Genomic DNA, 27,503 nt, shown 5'->3' with positions numbered 1-27,503 from the left:
AGGATGAACGTGGAGATTTATAAGGGCACGGGGTGACCAGTAAGGTTTGAATTGGTCTGTAATAAGCTAGGCAAGGGAGAAAAACGAACGATTTGACAAAACACATTTTTTTGCCCGTATTGAAATGGCTGCACGCTGTATGAACCTGACTAACTCAATTTCCACGTACCAAAACACGGCGTTAAACCGCATGGGTTGACAGCTACGAAATTAACTTCATTCAACTTAATTCTGTCTAACCAACATCATTGGCCTCGGTCACTCTCTTTCAAACACGAGCTTGTGTTTTCACGCCATAAGCCAACGGAGGCCGAAGGGGAGTACAAGCGTCGTGGTGCACGGCCACCTAGTCTTTGCTCCACCCACATCCCCCTCGTGGACTCTGTCAACGACCCACGACTCAGCGGCAGGGTGGAACCCCCGGTGCCTCCCCGCTGTCTCCGACGTCTCGATTCATTGGAAGAAGAATAAGAGCAGCAGCAGGAGGACGAACTGTAAGTGTGGCAACAGCAGGAGGAGCTAGAGGAGGCGCGGCGGGCAGGGAGGTGCCGCCACGTGGGCGGACTCAACGGAACCCAACAGAGCCCCGCGATCGCCTTTGGTTCTTCTCACTTGCGTGCGTCCTCCTCACGCCATGGCCGCTCCTCTCCGCGTCTCCATCGTCGGCTCGGGAAACTGGTGAGCTGTCCCCCTTCTCTTCCCCATTTCGTGTCGTCCCCCGGAGACACACCAGGCGGGAGCTGCCCGAGGTTCAATCACGGCGCCCGCCGCGATGGAGGTTGTTGATGTTGTTGTTAATGTTGAGGATGCCTCGTCGCCCCGGGGGGGGTCTCGAGTTACACCTCCACGTGTCCGCTCGCAGCTGTGAGCGAGCTCCTCTGCACTAGGGCTGCGCACGAAACGTCTACCCCCACCACCACCAATCTCGCACGTGGTAGAGGGGGGGGCTGCCAGAGCCGAGATGTTTTGACTGCAAGGAGGTCGTGGGGTTTGTTTGTTTTTAATGAGGTGTATCTCCCTCCGTGAAGGTGTAGCCGTGGCCACCTCGTGTTCAAGAAGCTGATGCTGCGGTTTGAGGAACGCTCCTGTCTGCTCTACTTTGTTAGTTCCAGTTGAGCCACGAGTTTGCTGTGCTACGAGGTGTTTGGTGGTGACACATCGAGCTAAAGAACCCTTCATCACAAGCCGTGACGAATGTGTTCAAGTATTTTGTTATTGATGAAGACCCTCCCCGAGGCGTCTTCATCTCTTGACAGTCGCCTGCGATGCCCCATTGTAAACTCGCGTCTGGCCCAAGCTGATCTCAGTCACTCAGTCTCCACGATGGACATCCTGCAATGGTGCTGTTTGAACTGTTATGGTCACTCGGTGTATGGTTTATGTACGAGTCGTCTGTGTTTTCCTTGCACTTGAATAACCGTGGCCCAACCTGAACCCCAGTCAATTGATAATTCCCTAGTATAATCTTGTACATAAAAAAAATCATTCGCTATGGTTGTAGGGGTTTAGATGCCATGTCGAAAAAAATTACAGTTTAGTTAAGCAAATATCTCGCCAAGAGGATACAACTTCTTCAACTGATGGTAACATCATCAAAGTTCTCCACGATTGGCCTGGTGGAATTACGACCGCGATGAAAGCGTCTCCTTCATGGCATCTCGCCCGACCTGTAATTCAGCACTGCAATTCCAGTACGGCCACAGTCCCCCCAACCTTCATATTTGAGAATCGCTTGCGATGCCTCTTCCTCTTGCCCAGTGGACCCACAACTTCCTTCCACACTTCACTGGGGGCAGTTAAGCCTTTCAAGGGCGTAATTATAATATTCAAATATGCTCAAAATGCCCCCCCCCCCCCCCAATATATTGCTATAAAATTGATTTCTGTTTATATGATTGTGGTTATGGTTGTACTTTATTCATCCCTAGTCTCTGCCATTACATACAATGAAACAAGAAAAGGTAAAAAAGAAAAAAGAGCAATGTAATACAATACACTATTAGACATTGTAAAATATAAAAAAGAATCCATCCTGTGTGTTAGTGAATTTTTTTTTATATTTTAGGCAGGAAATTCGTTTTCAAATTTAGATTTTTTTTTTCTAGGGGGGGACCCCCAGACCCCCTGGAAGATTTGGTCCCCCCCAATGTTGACTCCATGGCTACGGCCTTGAAACATTTTGACAACAAAGCATTGCTCGCGTTCATTTCTGGAAGAGTTGTACGCTACTTTACAACATTATAAATGGGCGTGTGTCCTCTGTGATGCATCCGCCAGGCTACATGTGTACGCGTTAGCCACGTAGAACAAGTTGCAGGAGTGGGTGTGTTGTTATGCACCTTATAAAAGTGTAATCCTTACCTCGGAATCGGAATTGCACCTATTGCATTACTCACGATAATTACCGTGCGGTTTACTGTGGCTAAACCACGTAATCCTGCCTTTGTGAGTCTGATGGATATGCTGTGAGTCCGACGCATGCCTTAATCTGCCTCAATAAGCCTCGGGAAATAACTAAACGCCGAGGAGTCTTAAAGGCGCCTTAATCTGTCTATATGAACTTCTGGAAATGGCAATGAACTCTAAACATCCCCAAGGCACCTGACTTAATCTGGCTCTATGAGCCTTAGCATTGAACAATCGAGAAACTTAAAGGTGCCTAGAGCGGGCTGCGTTACTGTGCGGTGTGTACAGGTGAATGTGCGACGACTGCTCTATGTCTGTACACATTACTCATTCAATGTCTAGAACGTTCATGTGCAGGGGTCGGTAAACCTGCGGCTACGGAGCCGCATGCGGCTCTTTGAGGACTGCAGTGCGGCTCTTGAAATTTGAAGAGAAAAAAATGTTTCTCCTTGTTAGTTTGTTTGCCGATCCCTGACCATGGAAGTCCAGTTTACCATGGGAGTTCAGTTTACCATGGGAGTCCAGTTTACCATGGAAGTCCAGTTTACCATGGGAGTCCAGTTCACCATGGGCAGGGGTCAGCAACCTGCGGATCCAGAGCCGCATGCTCATTAAGCAGTGTTTTGTGACATTATTTATGAAGGACCACCATCTCGTATTCATCACAGTGCATTGTGGCTCTTGAAATATTGAGGATTTTTTTTTACCGAATTCAAAAAAATGGCTCTTCATGTTAATTTGATTGCTTACCCCTGTTAATGCGGAACAACTAATATGGATGTTCTTTACTATCATTGCACAGGAAAGCCTCACTGTGTCGTAAGATTTTCAGGGGGGTGGGTGGTGAGGGGGGGGGGACATCTTTATTGAGATGTTTGCCAGTTGCGTTAAGTACCCCCGCACCTCTGATTAGCACGGTTGGCTACGTACGGTGCGAAAGAAGTTCACTATACATACCTGGTATGTGGGAGGAAACCAGAGTACTAGTAAAAGTGTTATCAGGGAGATGCCACTCAAAGATGCACAGACATAGATTCAAGAATCATTTGTTTTCCTGCCATCTCCTGACCACCACGTAGCCCACTGCTAAAACACCTGCTCTTGCCAGGGAGTCTCCTATCCCAAGCGTTGACGAGGTTCAACTCTCACACTTTCCACATGAGATCTGACATGCTGAGGTGTAAGGTACAAGTAAGGAGGCAGCGTGCGTGACCTGTGCCGATTAAAGCGCTTTCCCTGCAGGTTTCGTATACAGTGCGGACAGATATCGGCAAAACACACACGTACTTTTACAAAGGGTGTGGTTGTACCCGCTGAGCTCTGAGTCTTGTGCAATGCGTGGTTTTTGCGGTCGGAGTGTAACCAGTTACACTACCTTACCTTGTTTACGGGGCTCCTGACAAGGGGCCTGGAGGATGTTGGGGTGAGAAAAAAATAATAAAATTAGACTGCAAATGAGAAGCAATACAAACGAGAGACGGTGGAGGGTGGGGGGCCAAATGGGACAACATGAATCTATCGTTAAATCATCGAGTCGTGACCATCGATTGATAGAATCGAGACTCCCACTGCTGCATTGCCATCCCCTGGCCACCTTGCAGCCCGAGCCTTACGATACCTCTGGTATTCACAGGCAGTTTCCCATCTTACGATACCTCTGGTATTCACAGGCAGTTTCCCATCTTACGATACCTCTGGTATTCACAGGCAGTTTCCCATCTTACGATACCTCTGGTATTCACAGGCAGTTTCCCATCTTACGATACCTCTGGTATTCACAGGCAGTTTCCCATCTTACGATACCTCTGGTATTCACAGGCAGTTTCCCATCTTACGATACCTCTGGTATTCACAGGCAGTTTCCCATCTTACGATACCTCTGGTATTCACAGGCAGTTTCCCATCTTACGATACCTCTGGTATTCACAGGCAGTTTCCCATCTATGCCATAACCAGGCACAACCCTGCTTAGCTTCTGAGAACTGATAAAATCAGCTGCGGTCAGTGTGATTTTATCCTTGTTGATGATATGTAAAACTAGTGTTCATTTTTTCGTGTTTGGCACAGGGGTTCCGCCATCTCCAAAATCATCGGCCGCAATGTGCAGCAGCTCAGCAGGTTTGATAAGATGGTGAGGATGTGGGTGTTCGAGGAGGAGGTGCAGGGACGAAAGCTGACGGAGATCATAAACACTGACCACGAGAATGTCAGGTATCTGCCGGGACACAAGCTGCCTGAAAATGTGGTGAGTGGTGGGCGGGTCTAGCGGGACACAACCACTCGACATGCTGCCGTTGGCCTTGGCTGCTTTGTCAACCTTGCGTGGTAGTGCTGCTGAATACAAATTAACAAAAGGAAATTGGTGCAATGGTGGGCAGTTCGAAGAATGTTGCATGTATATTTCGAGACACTTGAACAATGTGTGTTTTACCATCAGTATGCTCGTGACACGGCTTTTTACTAGGTATGGTATTTGAATCGATTATGACTTCATCGGATGTAAACAGTCCACCCGCATTTCTTGACAGGGGAGAAATCGTGGGCCTACTCGGATGAACTGACTTTTTAAACCACGCTAGATGTCACTGTGCATTCAGTTTTGTGGATGTGTCAAACCATTTACTCATTCCATACACAAGCTGTATATTTTATAGAATCAAATGTGAGCATGCTTAATTTGTGGAACCGCACCTAAGATACCACAAATTTAACATGCTAGCACAAGAACTAATCTTTAATCTGATGCTTTTCCAAATGTTTTGATTGTTGACAGCATTATATGAAGGATTTAAATGCTGGATGCCAAGGATACAGTGATTGAGTTACATCCATTCTGACATGATACATCTATTTAATCACACGTGTATGAATCAACTACTTAATATTTGTACAAATTATATGCAAATTAATTGCAATTATTTGATACGCTTATGTTACATTGAGGCGAATGGAACGAACAATATTGCACAAACGAACCAGAAAAATCGTGACGGTTTATCAAATCGCCGTGGGGTATGAAACCCTCGCACGTGCTCCCAGGATGCCGCCTCTTGCTGTGGGCACCTTTCACCGTCGTGTTGTTTGCCACATTGCGCCAGGTGGCCGTGCCGGACATTGCCCAGGCGGTGGAGGGCGCCAACCTGCTGGTGTTCGTGGTGCCCCATCAGTTCATCCGCGGCCTCTGTGCGAAAATCAAGGGGCACGCAGCGACTGGGGCCCTAGGCATCTCCCTCATTAAGGTGCCGCGTTGCACGGCTTGCGGATGGGTGCAGTTACCATGAATAATTTTTCAGCGTTCCAGTAAATCTGCCGAGCTTTCATGCCTGGCTTTGGCCGCACGAGGTCGCGGTGTCTGACGGTGCGTGTTGCGCCGCTTGCAGGGCGTGGACGAGGGTCCTGACGGACTGAAGCTCATCTCCGACATCATCCGTGAGCAGCTCGATATCCCCGTGAGCGTGCTCATGGGCGCCAACATTGCCAACGAAGTGGCCGACGAGAAGTTCTGCGAGACCACAATCGGTGAGGGGAGGATGTTGCTACACGCAATCCACCGCAGGTTTCGCAACCCAGGATGATGGAGCCCAGGGTTGCGTGGAACAAGCAGTGGTGACAAGACAAAAATGCCCAATACATATAGCGTCTCACTTCTAGCATCATACAAATAGCAGCAGGGCGAGCATTGCATTAAAATTGCCATGCATACTTTTACACATTCGGTTGAAATGTTGTACGTAATTCAGATATATATATATATTTTTTTAACGCGCAAAAATGCCCAGAATTGGGCGGCTTATTTTGAGCGCCACTTGAGATGCTGCCGGACGGGGGAGGAGCTGACGGGGGGCGGTCTGTGCCGTGCGAGCTTAGGCAGCAAGGACCGCGAGGCGGGCATCCTCTTCAAGGAGCTGCTGCAGACGCCAAACTTCCGCATCACCGTGGTGGAGGAGGCGGACACGGTGGAGATCTGCGGGGCCCTCAAGGTGACGAGACTTGGGAGAAACACTTGCGCCGAGGACTTCCAGGCTCAGTGTCTTCCTCTGCCTATGACTTACTGACTATTAAATTATACTTGCCCTTTGTGTCTCTACAGCATTTTGAGATGCGGTCGCATTTGACGCTAAAAAGATCTAATTAAAATATTATTTTGTATAAATCGCACAACCCCGCATCTCGGCATCACACAAATCGCTAAAGATGCGTACGCACCATTGTAAACTATGCCTTGTGACCTAGCCACCGCCGGTGCTCGGAACCCCGGTTAACTCCGCGCATCCTCCCCCACGGGGCACCGGCAGAACATCGTGGCGGTGGGCGCCGGATTCTGCGACGGGCTCGACTGCGGCGACAACACCAAGGCGGCCGTGATCCGCCTGGGCCTCATGGAGATGATCGCGTTCGCGCGCATCTTCTGCCGCGGAGCCGTGAGCTCGGCCACCTTCCTGGAGAGCTGCGGCGTCGCCGACCTCATCACCACGTGCTACGGGGGCCGCAACCGCCGTGTCTCCGAGGCCTTCGTGCGCACACGCAAGGTCGTGCGATGGAGCCGCTCCCTACGCGACGTTCGGGACGTTGGCAGAGGAGATGGCTTTTTCTTAAACGCTAATGCGTATTGATGTTCGGCATCTTGGATCGTGGCCTTGCAAACGTTATTTTACACTTTCAAACCGAGGTTGGAAGCATTGATGCGTTAGCGCTCTCAGGCTGTCCATCTGTCTGTCCCAAGGCGGGGGGAGGGGAGTCACGATAATCCTTGTAAAGATGCTCCAATATACACAACGTGAGTATAAAGCTGCGTTGCTGTTAGGGATTTACCACGTCAAAAACAGCCTCGGGGTTTCCCAAAGCTTGGCGGTTAAAACCAGGGTTTGAAATTTAATCCTTGCCGATCAAGGTAACGACCCCATTGTGTGTAACGTCACCACGCACGTTGCCCAACGTGCGATGTCATCTCGTTGCGTGGCTTGGAAGGAACATTTTAATATCGCTAATGAAATGCTTCCGAGGACAAACGTGTGTTGGAAATCTCTACAGAATACATGCATATGCGTGATTTTTCATGTCGCAGTATAACCCAAAATCACATTGGAGAGAGCTGTGCAGCATATCCTTGAAAATCCACGCAGTTGCACATGCAGAGGGGGTACACACATACCGTGTCAGGTTTTTCCAGCTGCTCAATATTGTCTTGCTTAACCTAAAATGAAACTAAACTTTTTATTTTACCAGGGAAGGTACACTGAGCTACATAGCTCTTTTTCGGAAGCAACCTGGTCACAAATGGTGGCTTATCATGTGGAAATGTATAGCAGCCATATCATCTAAACGAATGTGTCTAAATGTGGAGGGAAAAACTGGAGGACCTGGAGAAAAATCCACGAGACCACGGGGAGAACACGCAAACTCCAAATATACAGGCGTCAGGGTCGGGATCGAACCCATAATCTGGTCGTTAACATCTCGCCACTTTCATTTCTATCTTACTCCAACCTGCCTTTGTCGTTAAGACGCCGTCCTTTAATTAAAGGGATTTACAGGCTTTCGTAGGATTATTGGGTTGGCTCACAAACGCTGTCGAGCCGAGGTATGTGCAGCATTGTCAGCCTCGGGCAGCCGCCCACCTCATTGAACCACCCTGCCGATGGGCCACCACAGGAGAGCAATGTGTGCAAGCCAACACTCCAGGTGTCTGCTGTAAAGGCAGATTCAAATCGAGCCAGTGCTTCAAACTCCAGCGCTCCCAACCCTCAAATTAATTTACGATGCTGCTTTGGCAGTGGTACGCAAAGCACAATTACGTGCTATGAAGGAAGGCCATTGGCCAAAATGTCGCCGACTATGAATTTGTGTTTTACGGCAGTGTTATTGGCGAATCTCCAGAGTGCAGCTCGCATACCAACTGTCAGGTGCACGCACCGTTTAACAGCTTATTTTGCACCGTTGACCAAAGCAATGGGGCTCTAATGAATAATAATAAATAAAACTGTGCCCTTTATTTACTCCGTAAAGCCTTGCCGAGTCTCCAGCATTTTTTTTCAGTAGGGTCCTGCATTATGAGATGTTCGTCCATTTACACAAATGAGTGGTTTGGCTTTTAGGTACTGGCCACACCCACCCGCTTGTGTGCCACAGTGCCGGCCATCGTAGCTTCTCGCTAACAGCACTCGCCCCGACAGTCTGCTAAAGGCTAAACGGTGGCGGGGGGACCTTTGTCATTTGGCAGAGCATAGAGGAGCTGGAGAAGGAGATGCTGAACGGACAGAAGCTGCAGGGCCCCCAGACAGCCGCAGAGGTTCACCGCATCCTCCAGAACCGCAACATGGTGTCCAAGTGAGTTGACGCGCGGCCCCCACACCCAGAAGCAGGGCATACTGTGCACGGCCTCATCAGCGGCCATGGTCAATCCACTGTGGGATGAAGGCCTCCCCAAGCCACTGGCATCCACCACAGTGCTGCGATGTAATGATCCACATCGCACCTGCATGAGAGCCGATTTTATTGCTCCCATCTCCATGGTAGATATTTTATATAAACATTCTTTTTACTTTACCAGGTAAGGCCCACTGAGCTATACGAGTTATTTTTCCGAAGCGACCTGGCCACAAAAAGCTCAACAAAAGGGTTTATCACGTGGAAATTTATAGCAGCCAAATAATCTAAACGTACACCTGTAAATGTGGTGGGAAAAACCAGATGACCCGGAGAAAACTCCACATAACCATGGAGAGAACATACAAACTCCAAATTTACAGGCGTCGTGGTCTGAATCGAACCCACGACCTGTATGCCAGGGAGATAATTAACATCTTCGTTAACATCTCGCCACCAGCTGTTGGCCCATCATTCTCGCCCACTGGTTATCATCCCTTCTAGAGATGCGTCTGGCCAAAGACCAATGACTTTTTTTTTTTAACAGTCAGGATGCTGTCATTAACCTGTGTTTGTTCTGTTATCCATGAGTTTCCCTTTCTATCAATGTAATTACAGCCGTGCTTCGTTCCATGCCTATTTACGCACCCGTTCTGTTACATGCTCCTCCGCAATGTCCATGTTTCTGATCCACATCCTACGTATGCCGCTTCACAAGATGTAGACGACTGTCAGTTTAATAGCCCAAATATCAATTGTCTGCAACCGAACTGCATTGTTTCGCAACGAGAGTTTTTTATGGTAATAGTAGATTTGTGGTACATTTAATATTCCATTAAACATCTTCCTGCTGCTTGTATAATAGTCGGTGTGAAGAGAACGCCCAGATGCATTGCCGCTCACAAAGAAGATAATATAATTAAACTGCGTGGGCTCCTGCCTCGTTAAATATGAGATGTAAAACTGAACAGTCCAAATGGAGACCCAGATTGCTGCACGAGTAAGTGAATGAGCGAGTCACCGATCAAGTCTGTGAGAGATGGAGGGAGCGAGTGTTTGAGCAGGCGAGTAAGTGGGCACCTAAGTGTGCGAGCGGGAGAGCAAGCGCGTGAGGGAGCATGTTTCTCACACCTGCCGCCCTCGTCCCTCAGGTTTCCGCTCTTCACAGCCATCTATGAGATCTGCTACTCGGGCAAGCCTGTAAGCGGCCTCGTGACGTGTCTGCAGAGCCACCCGGAACACATCTAGGCTGCTTTGCAGGCTCGGATGCCCCACACGCCCGTGATGTCGGTGACCAAGGAAATCCACACGGCGACCAAAGTTAAGGAAGCGCAACGACTCTTTTTCTTTTTTGTACGTTTGCTGTAATGTTCGATTTCTAAGATCCAATGTTTTATATGCTGCACTGGTGCGCACAATTAACGTGTTTGGTTTGCAAGTCTAACTCTGTTCTCTGAAATTATTTTCTTACGCACTGTTTCTGACGAGTAATCCCGGGAAGCGGCGCCGAAGATGGGATGTCAAATTTACCGCCGCAGGAACTAAATATGCGAAGCTGTGAAATAGGCTCGTGTGTTGTTGGCAGCTCTAGAGACTCCCCTCCACCTAGACCATCAGGAGCGGCTCCCTCCGCTATCGTGAAGGTCGTCTGTTCCCCGTGGCTGTGTTTGACTGCTGTTCATTACAACCGTCCCCCATAATCATTCCATCAAGCCCAGCTTTGGTGAGGTCATTTTAGAGGCACTTTCAAAAACATTGAGCAATATGCGTCAGGGGAGATATTCGAAAACCAATTCTTAGCCATAATCTGCAATAAAGGCAGAGTGTGTTCCGGGTCATGACCAGTACATGCGTGTCCCAATGAAAGCTGCTGTGCCATGTGAGTACGGGGCGGCGCGAGGAACGGGACATTTTTGTGGCGGGGGAGTTGGTTAAGAACCGCCTTTGCTGCTGAATGTTATGGTAAGTGGCAGTCTGACATTGATTTGTGTCTTCACCTTAAACTTAATCAGGACTGTTTACTTGAAATAAATATGACAACAATAACAAACACGTGCTGTTTCCTTCGATATTTTTTTTCTCTTGATTTATTTTTTTGGTAAATATCTTTTTGTACAAAAATGACAGTGCTTTTAGTGCTTGCTTTACACACGGCTTCTAACCGTCGCACATCGGGTCGGGATATTATCAACATTCCGCAGTACCATCAAGGTATCTCATCGTTGACCAACTTTACAAATACAGTACCGAATGCTCTACCTTATAGCTGATGAAGCTTCCTCTTCGTTCGCGTAAACAGGTCCTCGCGCTTAAAGGTTCGTGGCATGTGGGCGTATACACAGTGGGATGGCCGATGGTGAGAACAAAATATTTTATATCTAAAAAAAACTCAACAGTTTTGAAACTTCAGGACACAGTCCAGGAAGACAGCCACACTCGGCTTCTAACAATTCATCCACCGAGAGCAATTATTAGACGAAACATGCATCGATTCCTGTATCTAGGAATCCATCATTTACCATTTATGCGAAGTGCACCTTTGAGGCTGATGGAAACAAACACGACGGACCAAATGAGACGACGTATGAGACGAGCAAAATGAACAAGACGACAAAAATCGATTTTCCATTCAAATTGTAACCCTGAAAAAAACGCAATAACCCAGAAACGTTCAAATTGTCGATGGAAGAGGCTTCTGCTGAGTGTAGGGGGATTAAGCGACTTATTACGTTCATTGCGTGTCCATGTGTGGTAGAGGACACGATAAACCCCAACTTTGATTGCCGACTGTTGGCAATGAAGCCACGGCAGATGAGGGTTATCAAGTACTTTTTTGTCATGGACACCCCTCAATTCATCGCATTGCCGGGGATGAGGGGATGAATCCGTTACGTGCCTGGTAGCCCGCTAACGACCCACTGGACGAGTTTACCAATCCATTGACGTGGAGTCACAAGGGGTGACGTGGGTCATCGACGCGCTGTGCGGGAGCGTGCGCGGGGTCCGGCGTGGCACGAGTGTCGGAAGCCGCCCTCCCCACGCAGTGGCGGTTGCGAGTTCAGTGGGCGGCGGCGGGGGGCGGGGGCTTCTTCACTGGCTCCCACGGTACGACACGTTGGGGAAGGTCGTCACCGCCCGCTTGAACAGTGGATTGTGTTCCTGTGGCGGCACCGACGAGAATGGAATCGTAGATTTTTAACACTCCGTGCGCGTGTCATCTCAAGCCCGCAGTCACACGGTCGGCTCTGGGTTTGGAACTGGGTCTCGGGCAATGTATGGTTATAGGGTCAGGGTCTTGGTATGAATCTTTTGAATGCTTTTTCACTATAACTGAGCCGCTAAGGCCGTGCCGAGCCAGCCTGGTGTGGTTCAAGAGGCGCCAGGTTGTTTTTCCACTGCGGCGGCTGAGCTATACCCTTGCTGTGGCACGCAGTTAATGAGTTGCGACACCATGTTAATTTTCCATAAGAGGTTTTTGGCTTAGATCGCGTAAATATATAAATGTGTCGTTAAAACCCGCCACCACCCAACATGGCCAACTAGTAAGGGTTGTCACGTAAACAGAACGTGCCAATTTGTCACTGGTACAGCACCACCGGTGAGACTTCTCCTGGCTGTCGCCTGATGAAGCTGGTTGTAATTACTGGCGAAACGTCGTACTCGGATTGTAAATGTTGTGGCTTGGCTCTCCAACACACAATCGGTGTGCTGTACTAGTGACGAATTGCCACGTTCTGTTTACGTGACAACCCTTACTAGTTGGCTGTGTCGGGTGGTGACGGGTTTTAACGACACATTTATATATTTACGCGATCTAACCCAAAAATCTCGATTATGGGTGATACTGGTCGCGAAAGCCTACGTGTTAAACATGTTAATTTTCTCCGTAGTGGTACCGACTGACGTAGCTGGCAACATATACGTAATTTGCCCCACCCCTGGCCCTGCTTGGCCCCGAGCAAGACTCAAATGTTCTGTGAGGCCAGTGTATAACAGTCTGGTTCTGGCTCGGTATGACATAGCCAGTGGAAAAATGTACCCATACCGTGAAGGCCCCACACTGGCTCAGTGCAAATGTGCCAGTGGAATATGTTGAATTTGTCTTGATCTAGTTTGGGTCTAGGTCTGTGTGTTGGGTCTCTGAGTGGGTGAGGACTCACCGCCCCCCACTTGGCACGCGCCCGCTCCTCCTGGAAGCGAGCGAACTCGTGGCGGTCGTGCAGAGTGACGAGCAGCTTCCAGCTGAGCAGCGCGACCACCCCCAGCAGCAGCACCCCGCCTGCCACCGCCAGCAACACCGACAGCACCGCCGGACCCTCCGCACACTCTGGTCGCACCACCGCGCGTGCACGCACACACACGGGCGTTATCGCACCACCGCCACCACATCCCCACTGCACGGTCATCGCCACATTCGCCAACATCATCAACACATCAATGCTACTCAAATTGCTGCACACTGTCATCAGCACATCCCCACCACGTGAACGTGTGCCGCAGCACGCCGTCACCATCGCCACCATGAATGCATCATCACCGTGACCATGCCACAGCCGTGACAATACTGTCACCAACATACCAAATAATGCCATAACCACAATCGGCAATAAAATATCACTATTCACATCACCACATCTGTCATCAACACACCATCACCGCATCATCACCATCACAACACTACTGCCAATACAACATGGCCAAAAGCGCACCATACAACCGCCATTACCAGACCATCATCAACTATCGTATATCCATCGCAACACCACCATCGCCACAACCTCCACGCACAACGCGACGCCAGTGCCAGCGCGAACACCGTCGCCCACCCGGACCCTTGACGCCCCCCGACCCCTTTGGGGCGGCACCCTCACCTGGCCGAGCGAGCACCCTGAGCACGGCGCGGCCGCTGGCGAGGTCCTCGCTGTGGCTGAAGCGCACCGTGCACTCGTTCTCCAGCTTGAAGCTGCACAGCAGCAGGGCCCTCTCCGTCGGGTCTGCGTCGCACGACACGCGCGCGCCCGCAACACAGCCAACGCCGTCTCAACCCCTCTCGCCGAGCGGTGCGATGCATCTGTCGTGATCAGGGCTTCGTTTTGAACTCGATATCTCGCGCAATGCTGCTGCTAGGCCGGTTTGGAATAGAGATCGTAAGGGACCTACCAGTGGAGTACAAGGTATGCTTTATCCATAATAATCCCGTGTTATTAAGCCTATGTTCATATGATCCTATAATGAGATTTAGGGTAAAATTAGGCTAGTTGGATGTGGCGTGCCAAAATAATTTCCACAACAGCCATTCAGTACCGTAGAGGATATTCTAAACCCGAAGGGCACCAGCAGAGAAAGGGTGTGGGTATGTATATATGTTGAACTTCTTTGGCACCGTACGTTCCCAACCGTGCTCATTGGAAAATTTGACCAAGGGTTTTGACAAGGGCTTTAGTTGTTGGTGCGAGATGAGAGTGGAGAGGTAGGCAGAGACCAATGTGTCGTGTGTCCAGTGTGTGTGTGGTGTGTGTGGTGTGTGTGGTGTGCATGTACGTGGTGTGTGTGTGTGTGTGGTATGTGTGCGGTGTGTGTTTAGGGTGTGCGTGCAATGTGTGTGGCGGTGCGGGTTTAGCCAATGAAGCCACAGGACCAAAGATGCCCTGAAAGTAAACGGTGAGTTGATCCGGGAGTGCTTTTGGAGTTTGTAGGTTAGATTCGAGTTTAGGGGTGATTTGGTTATATTCATGGGCCCGGGTGAGGAGTCTGGCGGCTGCATAGTCAACTGTGTGAGACTCTGAGAAGAGATTTAGGAAAGCCCCAGCAGGGGGGAGAGAGTTGCAGTCGGCGAGGTGAGAACGACGAAGGCAATGGGTGAGGGAGGAGCAGCAGTACCCAGAGCTTGCACCGTCACCACCTCGTCCGCACACCTCCGGCTGCAGTTTCCCTCCCAGCCCGCCACTCCAGCCGAGGCCAGGAAGCACTCCACACACTCCCTGACAGAGGACCGGGTGGGTGGGTCATGGGAGATGAGGGGTGGGTGGGCAGGAGGGGGGTGTCAGTTTGCCCAGGTGTCGAACCATGTGAGGGTTCACCTCCCTCCCGAGTGCGAATGCTCCCAGCGCTGCGAGTGAAACGACGCCAGTGTCATCAACGCCTTGGCACCATAACCACACGAGCCAGCGAGACGCCAGCTCTGACCACGACTCTCACCACGCTCGCCCTACCGCGAACCATAACCACGTTACCCAACGTCATTCGTCCCGACCTCTAAGCCGAATCTTAAGATAATTAACCAAAAGCTTTCGTGACTGCAAGAAGTCATACTCTTTGGGTCTTATACTCTTTGGTTCTTTCGGTAAAGTCACGTCGGTAAAAATAAATAAATAACAAAAATAAATAATACAAATAATATAATTTCTTTATTTTTACCCACGTGACTTTACCGAAAAAAACCAAAGAGTATGAATCCTTGCAATCACGAAAGCTTCAAATCTAGAACTCTTTGGGTCTGTCGGTAAAGTCACGGATAGATAGAAAAATATTTTAAAATATCTACGTGACTCTACCGAAAGTCCCAAAGAGTATAATTAACCAACGAGTAAAAGCAGACCCTTATGGCCAGCCATGCCTTTAATGAAATCCCCATCGCTGAGCCTACGGGTGACAGTCACCCCGACCTGCCCCCCCCTCCCTTCGCGTGTGATCGCTCTCCTTCAAGCCGGGCCGTCGACGTCGTGCCCAGCGCCGCGACGTCATCCCGGCAGAGGGCGAGCGACCCATCTCCACGTTGCGTTAGCTAAAGGGCATTTTGGTCCTGTGGCTTCATTGGCTGAACCCGCACTGCCACACACACCGCACACAGACATCACGTACAGACACACCACACACATACTACACGCACACACGTTGGACACAGTACACACCACAAACCACAAATTCTACACACACAGACACACCACACCACAAATCCTACATACACAGTACACACACCACACACACCCTAAACACAACACACACATACACACACCATATACACACATACACACCACACACATACAACACACACTGGACACACTACACACAGTACACACAGTACAGACAGTACACACAGTACACACACACCACACACAGTACACACACACTGGACACACTACACACACCATATACTCGACACACACACACTACACACACCTTACCCACACACACCACACAAACCACAGACCCTACACACACACACCACGTACATACACACACACACCACACACACTGGACACACTACACACAGCACACACACCACATACCCTACACACACAGTACACACACTACACACACCCTACACACACCACACGAACCACATACCCTACACGCACACACTACACACCACACGAACCACAGACCCTACACGCACACACTACACACACCCTACACACCACACGAACCAGACCCTACACACACACCCTACACACACACCACACGGACCACAGACCCTGCACACACTACACACCACAGCACAGCACACACACACCACACACACTGGACACACTACTCACAGTACACACACCACATACCCTACACACACACGACACACACACTGGACACACTACTCACAGTACATACACACCACATACCCTACACACACACGACACACACACTGGACACACTACTCACAGTACACACACCACATACCCTACACACACACGACACACACACTGGACACACTACTCACAGTACACACACCACATACCCTATACACACTACACACACACCCTACACACACACAGTACACACACTACACACACCCTACACACACACCACACACTGGACACACCACACACACACCACATACCCTACACACACACACTACACACCCTACACACACGACACACACCCTACACACACACCAAACGCACCACAGACCCTACACACACACACCACACACCACAGACCCTACACACACGACACCCCACAGCACACACACGCCACACACACACACATTGGACACACTACACACAGTACACACACCACAGACCCTACACACCCTCCACACACCCTACACACACCACACGCACCACAGACCCTACACACACACACCACACACCACAGCACACACACACCACACACACACACTACACACAGTACACACACCACATACCCTACACACACGACACACACCCTACACACAGTACACACCCTACACACACACCACACGCACCACAGACCCTACACACACTACACACCACAGCACACACAACAACGCGCGTGCGCTCGCACCCTGCGTCCATCAACGGGCGCTCAATGGCAGCGGAGAGAGACGCTGGTCCTGTTGGCGAGTGGCGGTGGCAGTGACCGCAATTATCCGCCACTCGCCGACTAAAGAGCGGGCGAGCGGTGGCGGCCGCTGTCAAAGGGAAATTACAGAGAGGACGGGGCCCTTGTCCCTCCAAAGCGTACACTTATTTACACAAACACACGCAGCACACACGCAGCACACACACACACAACGTCTCAAGGCCGTAATTATAATATAAATTATAATATATATTCTCAAAATGCCCCCCCCAATATATTGCTATTAAATTTGTTTTGCTATGCTATGTAAATAAAAACAACAATTTGCTAAACCTTGGCCACAATATCTGGACTTGTCTTCATATACATCAATGCATAGATTTATGTTTATATGATTGTGGTTATGGTTGTACTTTATTAATCCCTAATCTCTGCCATTACATTCAATGAAACAAGACATGGTAAAAAAGTATAAACAGAGCACTGTAATTCAATACGCTATTCGACATTATTGTAAAAAAAAAGGTCCATCCCACGTGTTCGTGAATTTTTTAATATTTTAGGCAGGAAATTAGTTTTCAAATTTAGATATTTTTCTGGGTTGTGACCCCCAGACACCCTGGAAGATTTGGTCCCCCACCAATGTTGACTCCATGGCTACGGCCTTGCAAAGACTGCATCTGCCCATCGCAGCAGCCACCACGGGACAACCATCGCCACCGCAGACGCCGACTGGCGAGCGAGTGCCGGCAACACTCAGCCTGAGCCCCCAGCACGGAGGGAGGCGACCAGGACCCCGGGTCCCCATCCCAGGCTCTCTGACCTCACCCAGCGCTCGTCTCGAGAACAGAGAGAGAGGGGGGGGGGGGCGCTCTGAAGCCGTGGGGGGACATTTAATGGGAGCCAGCTGTGGGCTCCCCATCTTGTACCCCCCGCCACCCCAAACTTGCTGCGTCTGCAGCCACACGGGGAGGGCCGCAACCATGGTGCGAGACCCCAGGGTGCATGTGTCTCCGCCCTGCTGCGTGCCCCCGTAGCGGGCGTCGGCAGCGGTCGCTCACTCCGCTACGAATCCCGCAACGCTCACAACAACGAGCGGAGCGCCGGGCGGGATATAAACGCAGCAAGTTGGCACAGCGGGGAGCCGCAGGTGATGCGTCTGCCAAGTCATCCCAGTTAGTCAACCCATAACACCTGGGCCTGTCAGCCCAGCCTTCGACACTTTACGCGTCCTCAGTGCACCTAGCCTGGTACAACCCCGGTGATGTGGTAGCTTTATGTTACCTTCAAATACAAGATTCCCCGTGTAGCCTTAACAGACTGTTGGGGAAAGTGCTCTGAGCGAACACCTATGAAGGCTGGCGAGGCACACGAGGGGGTGGGTGGTCAGCACCACGCTCGACCGCCTTTGTCTCCCAAATCCTGATGTTTACGCAATGCACCGGGTACTCATTTGAGGCTGAGTCGACCCAGGGGGGAGGCCCAGGACCGGTTCAGACAATCGTCACCGGTGGTGGCCGTGAGCGTTCATCGAAACCGGGTCGCAGTGCGCTAACCACTACACTACCACTCCCCACAATATCCTACCTCCAACCCCTCCACACCATTACCGCCCCCCCCCACCTCCCCACCGCTCGCCTCCACACCACTCACTTCTTGCGGGCGCAGGCGTCGGGGCAGGTGGGGCAGCGTTGGCACGCGGAGCCCGACGCGCCGGGCTCCGTGCACACGCAGCGGCCGCACTCGCAGCGCCCCCGGCCGCTGCACTCGAGCCCCTCGGCCGAGACGCACGCGTCCGTCACCAGGGAGCAGTTGCAGCTTTCGCCGGCCCAGTCCGCGTCGCACGCGCACTCGCCGCACACGCACGGCCCGTGGCCTGGACACGCACACAACGCGCGCAGGTCCACGGGGTGACGCACGCGGGTTCAGAGACAAAGACCGCCACCTCCCCCCCCGCCACCCCGTATGACCTTAAGACTCTTGGGGCAAGCGCTGCTAGCGAGTAGCACCTGTGAAGCCAACGCCGGATGAAGCTAGTGCGGGGCCTGTAGCATATTATACAAGGGCCCTAAAAAAAAAAACACGTAAATATTAAAACACATTTTTTACTTGCAGAGTAAATGAATTGTATTTTTTTATTCGCTATACAGCCAGATGATACGACAAATCGCTAACCTTCAACACCCAGTCGGTCATAAAAGTTGAAGGCAGTGTAGTACTATAGTAATAGAGCAAGTGCAGCATCACTGAACCGGAATTGATAGCTTGAAAGCGTTTAGCGCGGGGCCCTTGAAGGTGTGGGGCCCGTGTAGCTACTTGTGCTACTGGGACAATCCGGCACTGGATGAAACGCCGGCAAGCCGCACGAGGCGGTGAGTGGCCAGCACCACGCCGGGCCCGCATTTGACTCTCAAGGGAGGCCCAGCGCTGTTAGCGAGCACCTGTGCGGCGAAGTGTTTGCGATGCGTTTGCCAGCGAAACGTCGGCCACCGTGCGGCACAAACAAGCCCACAAACCACATCGGTGCTGTGTGTTTTAGTTCAGTTCTGGCTGACAGATTAAAGGCAAAAAAAAACCTCAACGCATCTGTAATCGCAAGAGTGGAGGCTGCAGTGGTTCACTGCGTAATTAAAAGCACTGCGAGTGGGGTTATGGTGAAGATAAAGGGTCACGTGTGGCTCTCAATGATTCACTCAGCAGCAGCTGCTACGGGTGAGAGTGGCGTGAATCCCATGGCACTTCTCTCTCCCCCCGTATCGCGCTCACAACATCAACAACAACGTCAACAACGACAACATCAACAACGTCAACAACAACATCAACAACGGCGAGCGCAGCGACGCAGAGGCGCCTTCTCAAATCAGCTCGGGCAGGGCAGGGCTGGTGCTCGAATGCCTTAGCGGAGCGCTTCGTCAATGTCGTGTGGGAACACGGGCAGGGGACACGGGCAGGGGACACGGGCAGGGGACACGGGCAGGGAACACGGGCAGGGGACACGGGCAGGGAACACGGGCAGGGAACACGGGCAGGGGACACGGGCAGGGGACACGGGCAGGGGACACGGGCAGGGAACACGGGCAGGGGACACGGGCAGGGGACACGGGCAGGGAACACGGGCAGGGAACACGGGCAGGGGACACGGGCAGGGGACACGGGCAGGGGACACGGGCAGGGGACACGGGCAGGGGACACGGGCAGGGAACACGGGCAGGGAACACGGGCAGGGGACACGGGCAGGGGACACGGGCAGGGGACACGGGCAGAGGACACGGGCAGGGGACACGGGCAGGGGACACGGGCAGGGGACAGGTTAAGGGGGCCGGGAGACGGGGAGGGAGATGACGGGGGGGAGGAGGGAGGGAGAGGAAGGGAAGGGGGCGGGTGAAGTGACCTGGGGAAATTGGGGAGAGGAGGCGTTTGTAAGAGGGAGAGGAGGAGGAGGGGTGAGACGGGGAGCAGAGGAGGGGGAGGGAGAGAGATACGAAAGGAGAGAGCGAGTGTGGGAGGGAGGGAGGGACTAAAGCAGGGGATCTGGTGATGGGGTTTTGAGGGTGATTTTTTTCTTCTTGGTGTCTATGGACACAGTAGCACATAATGGCACTAATGTTATGCGGGAAACCCGCGTTATATCTTTGATTTAAAAAAGGGGGCACATAAGCAAACAAAAAAATACAAAAAACCCGACATGATGAACGAAGCAAAGTGCCGAAAGACCGAGCATCTTTCTCGTCTGATCGTTAAAAAGAAAAAAAAGGAGGGAGGGAGGTGGGAGAAACGTGGTGCGGTTTGGAGGGAAGAGAGAGAGAGGATGCAGAGCAAGAGGGAGAGTGAGCAAGTGGAGAGGGGAGTGATGGTGGAGAGCAGGGGGGGGGTAGAGGAGGGAAAGAGTCGGGGCAAGAAGGGGAGTGGGGAGAGAGGCAGGATAAAGAGAGAAGTTGGGAGAATCAAAAGAAGCAGAGAAGAGAGTAACGAGGAAGGGGAGAGAGCAGAGTGTGGAGGGGGGTATGCGGATCGGGCTGGTGGGGGTGGAGGGAGTAGACCTTGGGAATTCTCACAGCTCTCGGATTTCTCCCTAGTTTCGCTCATAAATTCTCCCACTCTCCGCCGGGCTGTCAGTGGCATCGCGTGGTCCAGCCACTGGATGTTTAACGTAGTCCGCACGTGGAAATCATTTGTCTGGGGAGTCTCATCACATCGTGGACCATCTGGACGCCAAGCACTTCGAACCTGGTGGATAACATCTGGAAGCTCCGGTCCCTCACAGCACAACCGGTTCTCGTTTCCGCAGTACAATCATTGCATCGAGGACAGTATTGTGCGTGGTTCAAAGCGGGATTCATCGATCAGAGGCCCGCCGCACATCTCACACCACTTCAATTTTGGGTTTTTTTCTGACCAGGTAAGGCTCACTGAGCTAAAAAGCTCTTTTTCAGAAGAAACGTGTCCACAAATTATAGCTCAACGAAGTGGCTTATGTGGACATTTTAAAATTCACGAAACCACGGGGAGAACATGCAAACTCCAACGATACAGATGTCAGGGTCGGGATCGAACCCACGACCTCCTTCATACCAGACGAGGTAGTTAACACATCGCCACCGTGGCGCCCCAAAATGTACATCTGATTGTTCACACAGAACTGTCAGGGAGTTGTGATGCCCAGTGTGCCCGCGACGAGGTCACATTCATCAGATGTGTGGCCCATCGCGAACTGGGTCTGCGTCTGTCTCACTTCGACATTGATTGCCACTGTTGTGTGACCTCGTAGTTGTGGCATTTGAATACCTCAGCCCATTGGTGTGTGTGTGTGTGGGGGGGGCATTCGTGATCCACGTGAAACGTATTTAACCAGCCTGGTTCTATCCCCCACGTAACTCTCAATGCGCGGATTTATTTGTTTTGTTTGAAATCGGTGAGCGAGCGTCGCGTTCCGCCAACGTCCCTTGGCGAGGCGCGTGCCCGCGCACTCACCCGAGCACAGCAGCCCCTTGTGCCGGATGCAGGAGAAGTCGTCGCACTCGCACCAACTCCCGTGCACCTTGCCCAGCTCGCTCGGCCGGCACACGCACTGCCCGCACACGCAGTCCCCGCGCCCGCTGCACGGCGTCGCGCCGGGCTCCCTGCGGCACCCGGCCGCCCTGCCGGCCCGGCCCGCGGACTCGGGCTGCTCCGGCGGGGACACGAAGGTGTCTCCTCGTCCCTCGGGGTCTGTAGCGTCGTCCTCCTGAGCGCCGAGGGTCGGTACGGTCCGGGGGTGAAGGGGCGCGCAAGCGGATTCATAGATGGAGGCGTGGCGCGGGTTGTGCGGGTGCGTGCATGGCTCAGGCTCGGAGCGCGAATATTGATCATTATAAAAAATAAAAAAGAGTACGCACACGTTTACGGCCCTTAGTCCACTGCTGGATGAGGGCGTTCCGATGCCATTGGGGTCGATCCAGGTTGGGGAAGGTGGGGAGAGCGCCCATGTGCGTGCGTGCCTCTTGTTGTGCTGCCCCCCTGCTGCGTCTCTCTCTCCCTCTCCACCTGCCCCCCCCCCCCCCCCCATGCTACTCCAGATCTCATCCTCTCCCTCCTCGCTCTTTCCTACTCCTCTCCTCCACCCCACTGTCTTCTTCCCTTCCGCACCCTCCCGCTCTCTCCTGCTCTCTTCATCCCTGCCTCGCTACCTCCACCCCTCCCCATCTCTCTCCTTCTCGCCTACCCACTTCTACCCCTCCCACACTCCCTGCCTCCATCTCCCTCCGTCCTTCTCTTCGTCCTCCCCCCGCTCCCTCGCCTCTCTCTCTCCTCCTTCCTCAACTTCATCTCTCCCCCACCCACCAAACATCCCCGTCCACCCCTCACCTCCTCGTCCGCGTCGCTGCACTCGCAGCGTGGCCCGAGCCTGCCCGGTGCGCAGCTGCACACCCCGCACTCGAGGCTCCCGTTGCCCGAGCACGCCGAGCTCCGCGGCTCGGCGTGGCGCGCGCACGCGCACGCGCACAGCTCCCCGGCGCCGCGCACGTGCACGCGCAGCGCGCCCTCGAAGCCCACGGGCTTCACGGTGAAGGTTCGATGCCCGCGCACGCAGCCGCGCGCCTCCACGCGCACCTCGAAGCTCACCTACGGCGGGGGGGGACACAGATAAAGATCCCCCGTATAGCCTCTTCACAGACTGTTGGGGGCAAGTGCTGTTAGCGAGCACCTGTGAACCCCGGCTTTGTGCAAGAGAGGGGTTAAGGTGGCCAGCACCATGCCCGGCCGCCTTTGTTTCCCCTGAGCTTATATTTACACACCGCAACCAGGTTCACATTACATGCTGAGTAGACTTATGGGAGGCCCAGGACCGGTTCAAATATTCGCCACTGTGATTGGTCATGTGCAGAAATTGAACTCGGGTCGCCAAGTTCATAGCGCAGTGCGCTAACCACTACATTACCGCTCACATGCCATTCACATAGATCATCAAACTTACACCCAGATCACACGTAGATACGCAACATCACAGGAGATCATGTACATACGAGTCAAACATATCACACGCTAATTTGGTAGCATATACCGAATTACGCAATCGCACAGCTAACGGGCACGGAAAGAGTATAGATCACTCTCACACATCGTCAAACACATAGAGATCACACATACACACAGATCACACACATAGAGATCACACATACACACAGATCACACACATAGAGATCACACATACACACAGATCACACACATAGAGATCACACATACACACAGATCACACACATAGAGATCACACACATAGAGATCACGCTCACACACAGATCACACAAATAGATCACACACACACAGATCACACACATAGAGATCACACACACACAGATCACACAGATCACACACAGGCAGATCACACACAGATCAAACAGATAATCCAGGAATCACTGGACACGGCTAAATCCCCACACTACGCCTACCACCATTAAACCCTACACCATCGCCTCTCCATCACACAACCAAAATCCATCCACGCAGCGACCCCACCAGGACCCAACGCAGAGCCGAGGGCCGAGCAAGTGATATCCCCCTCGCCGCTGCCCCCCCACCCCCATCGCCTCCCCACCCCCACCTCCTCTCCCGCCCCCCCGTACCGTGTCTCCCACACGGAGGTCCGCGCAGCGCCTCTGCCCCGGAAGCGCGGTCCCGTTCTGGCACGTGGCCGTGAAGGAGACGCTGACGTCCTCGGGCTGGTCCCAAACCTCCAGCTCCACCACCGAGCGGATGCTCTGAGAGCCCCGGCCGCGCGCGGGGATTCACGGGACCGGGATCAGCGTAGAGAGGGGCGGGGGGGGGTCACGGGACGAGGGTCCATGTAGGGGTGACGGGACGGAGGAGGGTAGGATGGGGTGGACGAACGGCCTTTGTTAGCACTACAGGTTCAATAAACAGCAGAATGAATCCATCACGAGGGGCAAAGGTTCTCGAGACCAATACGCCCAGAAAGCCAAAATATGAACGGCAAAACATCAGCACAGCAAACGGCTACGAGTGGCTCAAATCCCAAGGTAGAGTCACCGGGCGAAGGGCCACCGACACAGCCGCCTCGCCTGGCCCACGCCGCAACACTGAGCTCGAATCTTGCAACTTACACGCGGGCTATGTCCCGGGCTGACCCACGCGAGTGAATCTCTGACACCCAGGGGCATGGGCCCTGGCACAATTCACGAGAAGTGGGGAGAGGTGGAGTCGGGGGGGGGGGAGCTTTCCAAATGCACCCGCCTCGTAGCTCCATTGCGCAGTCGCACCGCCTGCGCACTCAGTCGCCACGCCGCTGGTGACAATGTCCAGACTCGGGTGCCGAGACACGAGGGGAGTGAACGCATGGCGCACGTGGCGCACGCGCGGCGACACGGGGTCGGTCGCGTGACTGCACGGGCAGATTGTTTATCGTGGCCTCTGTGCCAATGGGCCTGATGTGCATTGTTTATCTGATGGTGAGGTTGCCAGTAGAAGTAGCGGGGTAGGGTCGGCAGGAGGGGCGGGTGGCTTGGGGATGGAAGTAGGTCTCACGGTGAAATGTCTCCGTTCCGTCGGCGCCGAGGAGCTTTGGGGGAGGGACATTCCTCTGATTCTTGCCGGCCCCGCTGGCCCGCAACCAATAGCGTCACCGCGTGCGAAAGCGTGTGAGTGTGAGAGTGTGTGTGTGAGTGTGAGAGTGTGTGTGAGTGTGTGAGAACGTGTGAGTGTGAGAGTGTGTGTGAGAGTGTGTGAGTGGGTGTGTGAGTGTGTGTGAGAGTGCGTGTGTGAGAGTGAGTGTGTGAGAGTGTGTGTGAGTGCGTGAAAGTGTGTGTGAGTGTGTGTGTGAGAGTGTGTGTGTGTGTGAGTGTGTGTGAGAGTGAGTGTGTGAGAGTGTGTGTGAGTGTGTGAGAGTGTGTGCGTGAGTGTGTGTGTGTGAGTGTGTGTGAGTGTGTGTGTGTGTGAGAGTGTGTGTGAGTGCGTGAGAGTGTGTGTGAGTGTGTGTGTGAGAGTGTGTGTGTGAGTGTGTGTGTGTGAGAGTGAGTGTGTGAGAGTGTGTGTGAGTGTGTGAGAGTGTGTGCGCGAGTGTGTGTGTGTGTGAGTGTGTGTGAGAGTGTGTGTGTGAGTGTGTGTGTGAGTGTTTGCTTGTGTGAGTGTGTGGGAGTGTGTCAGAGTGTGTGTGTGAGTGTGTGGGAGTGTGTCAGAGTGTGTGTGTGAGTGTGTGTGAGTGAGTGTGTGTGAGTGTGTGTGAGTGTGTGTGAGGGTGCGTGTGTGAGAGTGTGCGTGTGTGGGGAGCCGTGGTGTAGCGGTTATCATGCTGCGCTACGAACCTGGCGACCCGAGTTCGATTCCCGCTCACGGCCAACATCAGTAACGATTATCTGCACCGGTCCTGGGCCTTCCCTAGATCGACTCTGCCTCAAATGAGTAAACATCGCCACTCGGGAGACAAAGGCGGCCGGGAGTGGTGCTGGCCACCCCTTCGTGTGTCATGCTAGTCTTCATCGGTGCTCGCTAACAGCACTTGCCCCAACAGTCTGTTAAGGCTATACGGGGGATCTTTGTCTTTGTGTGTGCGTGAGTGGAGTGTGCGTTCAATCGGCGTGGTCTGGGAATAACAACCCCAACCCCCTCTCTCCCCCTCTCTCCCCGTGTCACACAGTGCGCTGTGTCGTGAGCAACGCCACTGCCACAACCACCGCAGTTGCAGGCGGGGGAGAGGGGGGAGGGGCCGTGGGGGAGGGGGGGCTGTGAACAGGCAGAACGGGCTGCTAAACCCCGCCACCTAAATCTCACTGGCCACGGGCCCACAGAAAGGGAATCAAAATAAGCATTGCCGGAGGCTCCCCAGGGGAGACGCGTCTAAGACGTCCCCCGGCCAAATACGTTTCGGCCGAGCCAAGGCGAAGCCAGTCAGCCACCTTTGGTAGTCGTCCAGAAACACGGCGCAATTACTCGCGCTGACCGCGTGGAACGTCTAAAGCCTCGGCTAACTGGGGTGTTGTTGATGTAACTGTTGCTGTGCATGTGTGTGCGTGTGTGAATGGGTGCGTGCACGAGCATAAGATGGAGCGGCGGTGCAGCGATTAGCGCACTGTGCTATGAATGCGTCGACCCGAGTTCGATTCCCGCTCATGGCTAACATCAGTGGGTGAGCTACATGTGAACTGGTCCTGGCACCTCATCTCCCCCGGACCCCCCCCCATCCCCTTCACCAACAAGCACTGATCAGAGCGGCGAACAAACCCCCCCCCCCCAGCAGCGATTGAGTAAAGAGGGGCACGCACGTTATAGGCGGACACGATGAGCTGGATGATGTTACTCGAGTCGTTGGCCAGAATCCCAGCCGTGGTGCCGGGCAGCAGGTGCGCGTAGCTCTGTAAAACCAGGGGTCAAGGTCAATGGAAGAGGTGAGGGTCAGACGATGAGCGCTCAATGCTGGACATCGCGATGGGCCAACGCTCTGAGCACGGGAGGTGCTGCGGCAGACGCGCTGCAGGGTAGGGTAGCATTCGTGGACGACGGCTGGAGAAAGAGACAAGGTGACATTCAAATAGACAAACGGACAAATTGGGCAAGAGACAGGGAAGTAGAAAAATTGCAAAAGGGATGTCGATATCGGGTACAGACAGATGGATAAGTAGATACATTGACAATAGACACATCGACAGATGCAGACATAAAGAGAAATAGGCACAGGCAGACACAACATAAACCCCATAGACAAATTGGCAAACAATAGTCGACAAAGGGGCAGTATATAAAGCAAGACACTGAGACATACATGCATATACAGACGGATGCACCAACAGATGAATACATACGTACCAAGGCCGTAGCCATGGAGTCAACATTGGGGGGGACCAAATCTTCCAGGGTGTCAGGGGGTCCCAACCCAGAAAAAGATCTAAATTTTATAACTCATTTCCTGCCTAAAATATTAAAAAAGTCACTAACACAAGGGATGGATTTTTTTTTTTCTACAATAA

The 27,503-nt window shown here is 52.6% G+C and overlaps 2 protein-coding genes across 2 annotated transcripts in view; one reads left to right on the top strand and one right to left on the bottom strand.

The window, feature by feature from the left end:
* The first annotated feature begins 377 nt into the window (after positions 1–377).
* On the top strand, positions 378–10,816 carry LOC144934417 (glycerol-3-phosphate dehydrogenase 1-like protein). Its single transcript, XM_078860148.1, has 8 exons — positions 378–678; positions 4,474–4,651; positions 5,505–5,645; positions 5,787–5,925; positions 6,274–6,386; positions 6,702–6,935; positions 8,627–8,733; positions 9,924–10,816. Exons 1-8 carry the CDS (start codon positions 635–637, stop codon positions 10,018–10,020), a joined length of 1,053 nt encoding a protein of 350 aa, XP_078716274.1. The 5' UTR covers positions 378–634; the 3' UTR covers positions 10,021–10,816.
* An 8-nt stretch (positions 10,817–10,824) lies between these two features.
* Positions 10,825–27,503, bottom strand: part of LOC144934416 (integrin beta-3-like) — a 30,769-nt gene continuing 14,090 nt past the window's right edge. Inside the window, exons 8-16 of the mRNA XM_078860146.1 lie at positions 26,802–26,891; positions 24,150–24,284; positions 22,894–23,151; positions 22,021–22,273; positions 18,703–18,925; positions 14,653–14,753; positions 13,644–13,766; positions 12,933–13,099; positions 10,825–11,931 (exon numbers count right to left, since the gene is read on the bottom strand). Of these exons, the coding sequence (XP_078716272.1) occupies positions 11,863–11,931; positions 12,933–13,099; positions 13,644–13,766; positions 14,653–14,753; positions 18,703–18,925; positions 22,021–22,273; positions 22,894–23,151; positions 24,150–24,284; positions 26,802–26,891 (1,419 nt within the window). The 3' untranslated portion in view covers positions 10,825–11,862. The remainder of the gene's footprint in view (positions 11,932–12,932; positions 13,100–13,643; positions 13,767–14,652; positions 14,754–18,702; positions 18,926–22,020; positions 22,274–22,893; positions 23,152–24,149; positions 24,285–26,801; positions 26,892–27,503) is intronic.

The sequence above is a fragment of the Lampetra fluviatilis genome, chromosome 10 (genome assembly GCF_964198595.1).
Source record: "Lampetra fluviatilis chromosome 10, kcLamFluv1.1, whole genome shotgun sequence".
Lineage (NCBI taxonomy): Eukaryota > Metazoa > Chordata > Hyperoartia > Petromyzontiformes > Petromyzontidae > Lampetra > Lampetra fluviatilis.
Note: the sequence above shows the minus strand (reverse complement) of the source record. Positions and strands in the feature narration are given on the sequence as shown.